This window comes from Anarrhichthys ocellatus, unplaced genomic scaffold, assembly GCF_004355925.1.
Source record: "Anarrhichthys ocellatus isolate YVR2014 unplaced genomic scaffold, GSC_Weel_1.0 scaffold3, whole genome shotgun sequence".
Classification (NCBI taxonomy): Eukaryota; Metazoa; Chordata; class Actinopteri; order Perciformes; family Anarhichadidae; genus Anarrhichthys; species Anarrhichthys ocellatus.
In genome coordinates this window covers 10,080,469-10,092,689 of record NW_022280033.1, presented here as the reverse complement: position 1 = coordinate 10,092,689, position 12,221 = coordinate 10,080,469, and the positions used below count along the sequence as shown (strand labels likewise).

Sequence of the window (12,221 nt, the reverse complement as noted above, 5' to 3'; positions counted from 1 at the left end):
CCCCCTGTACAGTAATGTGTTCTATTTTATAGGTAAAATAAAACATATCAAGATCAAATGAGTCACGAAAAAGATATCTGCTAGACTGTGCCAGCCCTGTTGCAGAAAGCAAGGTCGTACATCAAATTATAGATGTCTATTTGAACCCTAACTGAAGGGACAGCTATTACGCTTGGGCTCGACACGCAGTGAGTAAGTGCATGTAAGGATGTATAAATGAGTATGTGCAAGCATTTTCATCTGTTCCGTCCTGAGGGCCTCGGCTGAGCTATGGTGTAAACACGCCGGCTCCACAGTGCTCTCCCCACAGCCGTCTGCAGGAGCTGAAGTGGTTGATAAATGAGGGCCACTCCCGCTCTCTGCTCTCCCAGGATCAGGACTCTGTTGAAAAGTGTCTTGGCTATACTGGAGGCCGCACTCAGCCCATTTTGAGGCCTCAGTGCAGTCTTTTAATATTCCTGACTGGTAAAGTGGGGGCTGGTGCATTGTTTGACCTCGTTCGTGTAGTTAAACTCCACTTCCACCAGCTTCAACATTAAAATGCTGCTTACGTGTTAATAATGTAGTAATAATAAGCCACTAGAGTAATACACTTGGTAATATCACACTCGGCGGGGTTATTCTGTTTAGCAATTAATTTTACTTTTGATACAATGCTCGCTCTTACACTGTCCAATAAATAGGCTGTTGCATGGTCCAACCAAGTTTGTGTAGCTGCACAAATCAATATTCATAGGCCTATACTAACAATGGGTCAAATGTTACTTGTAATGTGAAACAGGTCACTCAAAGTGACAAATGCACTGAGAATTATCATCAACTCTGCAGTTCCCATCAGATGTGTTTTGGCGTCTTTCAGCTCATTGTTGTGTGGCCCGAGAGTCTCAATGTGAAGACAAAGTTACAGTTGCAACTAGCCAGTGAACACGGTTGAGCATGTAGTTGCTAAAGAGGCATAATGTGTTTTTCTCAGTAGTTTGTGGAGACCAGCAGAGCAAAAAAAGAGAGAAAACATTGGACTAGCAGTCATCAGGTGAGCAGACAACAGAAGATTAGAGCTTGTGTTGTTCCGTGTATGCTGGATGTGTAAATAAGAAAATGTTTGTGCTGTTACAAGAGATAATATGACATTGTTTTGTTTACATCTTCTTGCATTGCTCCCAAATGGGCATAAAAGGAGTACTGCTTTGGCTACATCAATGGCTAATAAATCCTTAATTAATTGCTGCCCACTACTAGTGTAATATGGCACTAAATGCACAATTGGTGCCTCAGATGTACCTTAGTTATGTTTATAGCTGCGATGTTTAAGAAGATGTGTTTTGTTCAAATTTGCTTCAACACGTTTGACTTTATTTACCATACATGGAGGTGTATAATATTTATTATTTTACTGTCATTATGTAATTGATCATTTGTTTTAGTTTGTCTCAAAACTGGGTAACTTTTGGTGCATGACGCTTTGTAAAATAAACGACTTACTTACTTTCTTACAAATCAGTGCTTTATAGCTCAGTAAGACACTATAAATTGGGAATAATATTTAAGTTGTGAAAAATCTATTTGGCTTGTAATTCTGCTGTTGTTAATAAACTGATCTTGATCCTGATACTCTGAGGCTTTATTAAATAAATGTAGTTATCTTCCCGATGAATTAAAGCAAGCTAACAAAAAAGTAATGCTTTTATAGGATATACACTGGCCAGATGTATTTTCACAATGTAACCCAAAGATTGTCCTTAATAATGGCTTATTTTCGAGTACACTGTAGAAAATTAGTTTAATTAATCCTAATACCAGTTATCACAGAACACTGAGCTACTATTTCCCCCTCCTGCTTGTCCCAGATGTTACTCACTTTCCCCATACCTGGTAGCACCCCCACTCATCTGCTCGCTTCACTTTGACAGTAGATGTTTTCATTCTTTCCGACCAGGTGAGGGTGTCTCGTATGTTAGCTATCACTGTCAGGCCTGCAATTATGGGATTTGAGCTCCCAGAACAAGGCTCGGGGGCCCAGTGCAGGGTTAGGTGTGTTCGTACCGGGGAGGCCCCGGGACCACGGTCTGGACTGTGATGTGAAGTGTGAGTCAGAGCACGGAGTGACAGGAGCAGCCTCTGGCAAGACAGTGCCCACAGGGGGAGCATCTCACATCCACATCAATGAGTTAGTCAGCCAAACATTTACAGGCCCCTTCTCTGCATTTGACATTGAGATGTGGAACATTTATTTTGGCATCTAGCAATGAAATGCAAATATGACACACACACAAAAAAAAAGAAAAAGGTGCCAACAAGGTTCCTTTTATCACAGTGTTTTCATTTTGCACGCAGGTTATTGTTGCTGTGGGACGCTGACACTAAAACACATAAAGGCACACATTCAGGCACAAGACAGACGCATTCCAGCTATGGTATCACTGAAACACAAGCAGGAGCGTGTGCACACACACACACACACACACACACACACAGCAGCACATTCCAAGGGGGGCGCTGCAGCGCTGCTCGCATGTTGCGGTGGCCTCTGTGTCTCTGGGTCAGAGAGCTGTGGTGAGTGACCACCTTTTTAGCTCCCCGCCTTGTTTGTTTTCCAAAGACAGTGTCATCAATTCTCTAACAAGAGACTAGACACAGCAACAACAAGGAGCACAGGACCTCCCTGTTGCTGCCTGTGTAGTCCAATGACTGATGGAGCATGCATGCAATAACAGACATCAGTGCTCTGTGTGTCCGACTACATTCCGACTAGTGTATTTTGTGTGTACGTGGCTTTGTGTGGCTTATTTGATATCATGACATAAACTCTGCTTTCTTTTTCCTAGTGCATGCAGACGTTTACACTGCTTTCTTTGTAAATCTGACAAGAGACAAGTGCACCTGAGTGACAGGAATGTACATTGGATTAGTGTATTCTCATCAAATTTTAAAAACATTTTCCAAATAATACAATAATGGCGCTGTAAAGTGCAAATTCTCAAAGATCCCAGCAGCATGACACCCTTGGCTATTTACTTTTCACAAGTGCAACTACATGAATGTCACAGTCGCAACCACATTGTTTCCAATGAAAAGAACATGAAGGAATAACTATAGCGGTTTCATTTTTGTTTAGACTCCCTGAGGAAAAAGGCCATACACCGTCTGAGATGGTCTTCTGAGAGAAATCCTGACAATGCTACATGTGCTGCTCACAGGAATAGTTCAATCTTCTTGCCTTGAGTTGGAAGAGAAGATTGATACCATTTCCTAATCGTCTACTGGCATGTTCAGGTACCCTTATATGTATTATACAAACACGAGAATATCAATCTTCTCATCTAACACTCGCCATATTTCCCCAAATGTTGTTCCTTTAAATAATAATAATAATACATTTATTCATGTAAACACTTTTTAAACAAAGTTCAAACAAACTGTTCACATATTTGATTTAAGATTTTACTTTGATCATCATGTTTGAGGAGTATGATAATGTCTACAAAGGCCTGCTAATATTCTTGTCACTGATATGGCCTTTACCCCATAAGGCTGGGTGGAACCGCAAACACAAGGTCTACAGTGTGCTATTCTAATTGATTGATGTTGTCTTTTGGCAAACTCAGGCTCTCAGACCTCAGCTTTACACAAATATGCATGCAAAGAAACAAAGACAGGAAGTGGAAGACTCATGTCTTCATTTTTTTACCCTCAGTGCTTATTTTCTGTCTGCATAAATCCACAAAACTGATAGGTGACAAAAAAAAACCTGACTATGTCTGTAATGACCTCTAAAGATGTGATATTTTATTAATCTGCATGGGGAGATCGTCATCGGGGATTTAATTCTCCCATTCGCAGAGACCGACACTGCATTGCTTGTTGTTTTATGCAGTAATTATTTACAAAATTGAACTTTATTTATAAGTAGTCTGAGCTTTGCCAAAACAAACTGTCACTTTGATAAAGATACCCCCATGGTTGCAGAGACAGTAGCATTTTTATTCGAGGATGTTTACCATTTGAAGCCAAAATGCACGCATGCTTTTATTCAATGGCAACATTGCCTTTCCCAAGAGAGCCGTTACTGCCTGAGCTAATCAGAGAAGTAAAAGCTGAACTTGATTCAACCTTTTGATATTTTGGATATATTTTCCAATGCCGAATAGGACAGAACACACAAGCAGCTAAAGGGAACATTCAAGGCTCACGTATCCTCGTGAGTTAACCCCGCCTCCCTGCAGTGTCTTTATCTACATGGCCTGTGTGAAATCAGAGAGGATAAGCATATTTAGGTTGCATGTTTCCTCCATTCCCAACACCGTAGATCACAGACATTACAGCACTCACATCCCCCTGTTAGCGCTCATATATACAAACACACACCTGCTGGGGCAAGGCCGTCTGGGAGAGAATTACAGCAGGCTAATTTACGAGACCCAGGGGAGGGCAAAGGGCAGGGGACCCAGACTGGCCTGACCTCACTTCCTCCTTTCATGGTCTCCAAGTTAGACCTGTTACACACAGAACAGGACTTCAGTTCTCAAACACATCACCCTCTCACAGTCTTTCAAACAAACAATCTAATTAGGGAATCTTTTTTTCCTAACCTGGTTAACACAATGAGCCCCGAAGGACTGTTGTAACATGCAAGTCAGCTATAGCACCTTAGGCCGCCATTTGTGGAATATTTGGCACTTGCGGAGCCGAAGGTAAGTGGGCGAGAACAGGGTTTTGCTAAAAATCTGGCCCCAGGCTCGCCTCTGGCCTCCTCATTTCCTCCAGAGAGAAGGCGCTGTCATCCGTCACACGGACCCAGGCAGGGGCACAATAGCACAGTCTGGGTCCTGGCTACTGACACCATCACATGTGCTGCTGATAAGACTCACCTTCCGGAGCCCAGGAGAGCTGAGCCATTACTGACACACAACAGTTTGGTCCTTTGCCATTCTTACAGATGACCATGAAATAAAATGATAAAGACGAGGCATTATGAGGCACGTAAACTCTGCATGTAATTTTGCTTTCTTCTACATTGTCACGGTCCTCTAATGTTTGTGGCTTCATGCCTTCCATACTCACACCCTATTAGATCACCCCTTCAAGCGCAACATGCAAGACAGATCTTGCGCACTTGAGCTAATCTACTTTCCAAATGTAAGAATCAATTCTTGTTATTGGCTTACTGTAAGACAAATGGATAGTCATACTTCAGTTCCGCCTCACACATCCAGGCTGCTATAGTGACAGCTGTAAACAACCATAGCTCCTTTGTAGAAAGATGTTAAGTGCTCCTCTGCAAAGCTCTGTCAAGCCATAACACACATCTTCTTACACACACAAAAACACACACTACACAAGGCCTGTACAGTGCACCCACAGACATTGGAGGTGTTGATGCTTTCCTGAAGCAGAGTTACCACCGCGCTAAAACCATCAGATACCAATCGCCTCTCGGCTTTACAGAAGCAGAGACCACAGGGGAAAGATGATTGCAGTCATTACCGAGTCATCAAACTTCCATTCTGTGCTCAAGGATCTGCGGTCTTTGGAGAACATTCAACCCTACATCTCCACGTGCATCGGTGTTGCGGGCCTGCAACCACTGATAAGACTATACACCTGCCACTCTGCAGAGAAGACACTGCTTCAACAGGTTAGCCTGCCAGTGATATGGAGAGATGAGTGGGGCAACAAGACGAAACATGTTCAGCATTGCCTGGCAAGCCATCGACTTTAAAGAACCCACCAGAAAGTGAATTGTGAAGGAATGATTGAAATGAGCCTGCTACAGACGTGGAATGTAGATTTTATTTTATTTAGGGTTTATTTTTCTCTTTTGTTTTGAGTCCAACAAATGTGTCCATTGCTCTGCAGTACATCCGGGCTGACCTCTGCTGTGGGCCTGGCCTTGCCCGGCTTATCACGATGATTTCTGAAATGAAGATGATGTATTGAGGGTCGCATTCAGCACCCGAGCAGCTCCTCGACACTCTCTGAGAGTCTGGGTTTTGTTACAGGCAGGAAACAGACTCTTCCGCTCAGTAAACACGCTTCTCTGCTTGGCCACTTTCGGGCTGCCGGTGGCACGCGAAGACCACTGATGATGATGGTCAGTTGAGGACTCGCGAGGCTGCGTGCGCGTGCGTGCGCGTGCGTGCATGTTTAGGGTTGAAATTAAACGCTAATTGAATCCATTAGGCTCAGCGTCAGGCGTCTCTGACCCGTGACGCTTTGATTTGACATGAATAAGGCTGCAGAGACTTTTTTTTTTATGTTATTGGTCTCTTAAAAAGCGTAATAGTTTTAAGACACGTTCTCCTTCCTATTAAACCATCTCAGTCTTTGAATTATGTGCACCTAAAGTCTATTTTTGTCTCGTCTGTGTGCAACGGACACTGACTCCTGTGTTTGGTCTGTTGTCTCTTTGAATCATTGCACCCAATAAACAGGACTGGGTAAATATTTGGGAAAGAAATTGAACAGATTTACAGCCTTTTTAAATATTTTACGAGCCAATACATTCCACTTAAATCCTCGTAAATTCCTCGTAAAACGCGCAGAAATCCCCTTCGACGTTGTGAGAATGGTCAGCGTCTTTATAAGTGAATCTTCACAAATACTATAACTTTAACTCAAGTATGGGGCGCTAGCTAGCTCAACTGACCATCCAAAAATCTCCCTTTCTCTCTTTTTCTTTTAGCGGGAGGGTATTTGGAGCAGGCCCAGCTAAAACCTTGTGTACACTCACGCCTAATTTCTCCACAGACCAAATGCCTTCACCCTGCTTCTCCACTTAAACGGAGCGTTTTAAAAGACATAGATCTCCAGAAGAGGGGAAGAAGCTGCCCTAATCTAAACAGAGCCTTGTTGATGGTGAGCGGATGAGATTATGTCGGCATGCCCTCCTTTTCTTTCCACACGGTTTAGGAGCAATGGGCCTTCAGAGCCTGGCGCCTGCACTTGGCCACAGATAGGCGACCAGCAGAGAGGTGTCCCGTTACAGCGCGTTTCCCCTTTGACACACAGGTACAATTCGTAAAGAGAAATTTCACATATTTTCTTGATCTATTAATGATTTATTAAATACGACAAAAACGTGTTGTGAATACTGTGAGTCTGCTCACATGAATCCGTGACTCGAGTCGCACGCCCAAATTAAAGAACATGGTTTTAATCTAAACGTATAACTTTTTAAAGCAGGTGACACTATTGTTGTTATTATTATTATTGTTATGATTATTGTTATTATTATCCTATTCAAAGACATTTTTAAACAATATATTGAATAATAAAACCTTTTACTGTTTGGCAACCTTTACTTGTTGCCGCACATGAAATTAATAAAATCAATTGAGGACAATGTCTCAATAAATGTTTTACCCATGACTTGTTACCAGAAATACTGACCTAAGGTCAAGGGAAAGCATCATGGCCAAATGTTAGTGGAAAAGAACCCTACAACTTTCTAAAATTAAGGCGAAATAAATGAAGCACCATTTATTTCCTTCATGTCTCCTTCGGCTGCCAATTTTATCTCATTTCCCACAGTTGCGGTATATTATCTTATCCGTGGATTGCCGAGACAGGAAACGAAGATATGCCTCATGTTAAAAGCGCCGTAGTGATGATGGGAAGAACTGTGATGTCGTGGGACCATTCAACAGAGACAAGGGGATACATAAATGATACTCGAGTTTACCGGATAAACTCAAACAATTAGGCTACACTTACCAAAGGGACTTAGCCGTTTAAACGTTAAAATGACACAAAATTAAAAAGGCTTTTGTGCTGCCTTTTCGTTTTTTGTGTTTTCTGCTGAGGAAAAAAAAGTATGTAATAAAAACTGCCTTACCTTTAACACCTTAAACAGTCTGAGAGGGGAATCGATAGTGGGGAATCGATAGTGATATTATTACTTACACACACACACACACACACACACACACACACACACACACACACACACACACACACACACACCGACAGAGAGAGATAGGCTGACTATCGGTCCCTCCCCCGCTTCAGGACGTCACTGAAAGGGAGAGGACAGCATCTTGGCTGACCCAGCTCTTTCTCGAGATAACTGAATTCAGCCAACCAAACAGGATCGACCTCTATCTTTCTCTCTCAGCCCTCCAGTCATAGACACACACAGCCAGAGGAGAGGGATGTCACAGCTGAAAGAAAACCAGTCTTCCTCCGTCTGCATGAAAAACAAGCAGTGCGCGGCCATTCTTCACGCCTACGCACGGGGTATTTGCTTCTTTTACGCGCCGTTCGGAGACAAATTGGTCCAATTTTGGGCCTGTTGACTATCGGTTATCCATCATCTCTCTGTTGGTGGTAATAATGCTCCCCAGCCCGCTCATAACTTCTTCCACCACGCCTTTCTCCGTGAAGGACATTCTGAAGTTAGAGTTGCAGCAACAATCTCAGCAGCACCAGCTCCAGTTTATCTCCTGCTTCGGTCTCTCCGGTGCGCTGTCACAGCCGGGAGCTTTCCCAAATAAGCCGTTCCGCTCTCACTCACCGCCCTCCTGCATGTTGGCCGGAAGGGATAGTCCAAGTCCCCTTAGCTCCGGTCTCTCGGAGGGCGAGGAGAGGATGTCGTACCTCAACACGCTCGCGGCTCAGGACCGGCTGGCAGAGTCCGGTCTGCCGGGGGAGATGTTCGGCAACCCGGCGCAGAACCACTCTGCAGACCTCCGGCTGGAGACCGAGCAGGAGGAGCAAAATAGCAGTGAGTACAATGATGTTCATCCAAAACTGAGCGAGGATGATGATGATGACACCTCTCGTTGTTATAAGTAATTGTATAAATATTAGCACGGACAGAAATGACAGAGGAGATTCATACGTTTATTAGCAGAAATATTTGCCTATCTTGCGAAAAAAAACATAAGGCCAAGATCTAATTTTCTAAACCAGCTGTAATATATATCTGGAGAAATAATTACCGCGAACTGACAAGTTATCATTTGTTGATTACTGTAAAAGTGACGTAGAAATGATCGCAAAATTCACCAAATGAGTGAATACATGATCAGCTGCGAAGCTGGAATGAGATTTACCAATAATATAAAATTGTATTTAAATAAAAAAATGTATTGCATTTAATTGCTTATTTTTTTGTAAATATAGCTAATACAGCATAGGCCTTTAGAAACATTGCACGATGGACGCCAATTGTTCCATGCTACTCATTTGCTGCAGATTACTTAGTCGCTGTGCATAAAGCTTGAAGCCATTTAAATGTTGTTTGCATCTGAAGTGATTAGTATTCTAAACAAATAAACCCATAAACAACAAATTCTAGATTTTGCCTAATTAATGTGCATTTAACCGTCACATAAATCGGCAGAAATCTTACAATAAAATGTATTTACCTTCCATTTTAATTTCCAAGATCTAAATATTGGTATATGTTCACGAATTAATTGAGATATTATTTTCACTCTTTCATTTAGGTCCTTCTTTGAAGTTACGTTTTTATTTATTTCCAAGTGAAAAGGCCAACTTACAAAAAGACTGGTAAAGAAATTTGCAATCCATGTAGGCCTACACGTTACTATTTTTCAAAATTAATATTTAAATTAATATTCTAAGATCAATATTGTGAGGAAATAATGCAAATTCTAGGTCATATATTTTCAAAATCCACAAATTTAGATTTTAAGAAAGTTTTTATTTTTTTAATGAATTAATATATGTAGATATCAGTGTGATTAGATTGAGAAATCATAGAGAGTTGGATAATAATATCGATACATGTGATTAACTCGTCTTGTTATGCTCTGATTGACATTTAAACGTTTCTCCCCCACGCAGAGAGCTGCGGTCCGCTGCTGGGTGAGAGTGAGGACCCAGACTCAGAGAAGCCCGCCACCAAGCAGCAGAGGACCAGAAGGAAACCCCGCGTCCTCTTCTCCCAGGCTCAGGTGTTTGAGCTGGAGCGGCGTTTCAAGCAGCAGCGTTACCTGTCCGCCCCGGAGAGAGAGCACTTGGCCAGCTCGCTGAAACTCACCTCCACGCAGGTCAAGATCTGGTTTCAGAACAGGAGGTACAAATGCAAGAGGCAGCGGCAGGACAAGAGTCTGGAGATGGCAGGTCATCACCATCACCACCACCACCACCACCCACCGCCGCCCAGGAGGGTGGCTGTGCCGGTGCTGGTCCGGGACGGGCGGCCTTGTCTGACTGGATCTCAGAACTATAACGCTTCTTACACAGTGGGAGCTCCGAACCCGTACAGCTACAATGGCTATCCAGCCTACAGCTACAACAACTCGGTGTATACTAACACTTACTCTTGTACGTATTCTAGTTTACCTGCTCTGCCGCCCAACAACACTCCTGCTAATGCTTTTATGAACATGAATTTGGGAAACCTCGGCGCACAGACACAAAGCCAGGCGCCCCAAGGAGCACTCGTCACACCCTGCCAGGGAACTCTGCAGGGCATCCGGGCATGGTAGCGCAAGTCTTTACGCACATTAAGAGCCGGGAGAGACTTCTCTGGGATGGCTGAATGAACTCAAGCATGTAAACCTGATCAACTAATGCAACAAAAGCACAATTCAAAAATCTGAAACACAAGAAATATAGGCCAGTTGGCTGTAACTGAAGGCAGGCCTACGAGGAACCCATTGACTGAGATACAAACCATATGCGCATTTTTCTCTGAGCCACAATGTTTAGAAAAAGTAAACCTGCTGTTGGATACATGTGATTGTTGGATTAAATGTTATAGCAAAAATAGCAGACTGCGCAATGTGGCCTATGTGTGGCAAAAATAAAGCGACGTTTTTTATACATTTCCATACAAACAAGTTTATGCGGGTATAGCCCATGATAAATCCATTTTGGCGTAAAAGGCCCATACATTCAATTAAACCTCTAAAATGAATTGCAAGAAATAACAAAATGGACCACAATGGCTAGATAATGCAATATTATTAAGTATTACGTTGTTTTTTTCTTTGTACCAATGTGATTTATTTTTGTCCAGCAGACTTTGTTTTACTCTAAAAGTAAATGAGATGAACGACAGGCTTAACTGATTAAAACGGCCTCAAGTTACAATGACGATAATTCTCACTGATGATGAAAGTAAATGATACAACAAACATAATGACACACGTGACTGTTGTTCTGTACTTTGTGTGTGTGCATGTGTAGGCTATGTGTGTGTGTTTGGAACGACTGAGTATAGCCTATACATGTATGTAGAAATGTACGCTTCTATGCCTCATATAGTACGTTTCTGATTTTGCTTTAAATCAGGTGCTACTTCATTTCAATATTCATATCAATCAGGATGGGAAACTCAAATAAATTCATGTTGAGTTGAACTTTTCTGCGTAGTTTCTCATCGTCTAAAATCGTTTCTCAAACATTTTTTTCCTGTGAGAACGCTTGTGTTAGACTTTGGTCTGAGACAAGAACCAGAAACAGAGAGAATTTAGAGGCGAGCTAATGTCCGGTCAGGATTCAGAGATGGACATTAACCAGACAGCCAACATCCTCGGGAACCCACAGAGCGAATAAACTCACAGAACTTCGGATGATAAATATTGTTGATAAAAAAAGAATCTCCTTGAGGCATGACATGAAATAAGTCCAAAATGTATATTTACATTCAAACTATGACTTTTAATGCATATTACAAATAATAATTATGTTTTAATGATACAGCATCGGTATGTTTATAATTGGTATACTACAAGAAAAATTACCCACATTTTCACTCACTTACACTCGAGGACACACACACGCCGTCAATCGGAGATGGACTTCAGCAAACACCTTTACCTCCTAGCATGGTCGAATACGCAGACACTATTAATGGAGATGAATGGCAACGTAAACAGAGTGTTTGTCTCCTCTGATAGCCTCACTGGCCACTTCCCCTGGCTACTGCACTGCCGGTAGGACATACCTGGTGTCAGCTCTAAGTGCTGCAGAGTCACTCGTGTAAATAGAGCTGGCGACAGGACGGCGATGCCTGAGGACGCGGCCTGGCCATGGCTGCTCTGACAGGCGCTGCGATTGCTATCTTGTGCTTCCAAAGATAGCAGCTCGGATCATCGCAGAGCTAGGCGAGGAGTTTCCCCAAAACAAAGTCTCCAATGGCAACCACTCAAGGGGCTCACAAAGGAAGCAGGGCCCAAATATGGAGAAGGAAAAGTGCGTGGAGATGCCGAAGTGAAGGCTCTCCTCGGCTATTATTACATTCATTA

General features: G+C 42.6%; 1 protein-coding gene across 1 annotated transcript; it reads left to right on the top strand.

The window, feature by feature from the left end:
- The first annotated feature begins 8,129 nt into the window (after window positions 1–8,129).
- Window positions 8,130–11,063, top strand: nkx2.3 (NK2 homeobox 3). Its single transcript, XM_031840279.1, has 2 exons — window positions 8,130–8,722; window positions 9,811–11,063. The coding sequence occupies exons 1-2, from the start codon at window positions 8,332–8,334 to the stop codon at window positions 10,455–10,457; spliced, it is 1,038 nt and encodes a 345-aa protein (XP_031696139.1). The 5' UTR covers window positions 8,130–8,331; the 3' UTR covers window positions 10,458–11,063.
- Window positions 11,064–12,221: the final 1,158 nt, after the last annotated feature.

Excerpts from the sequence above, each read along its gene's own strand:
- nkx2.3 (XM_031840279.1), top strand. The coding sequence starts at position 8,332 with ATGCTCCCCAGCCCGCTCATAACTTCTTCCACCACGCCTTTCTCCGTG. Across the intron at positions 8,723-9,810 it reads GCAGGAGGAGCAAAATAGCA|AGAGCTGCGGTCCGCTGCTG; the intron begins GTGAGTACAATG and ends TCCCCCACGCAG.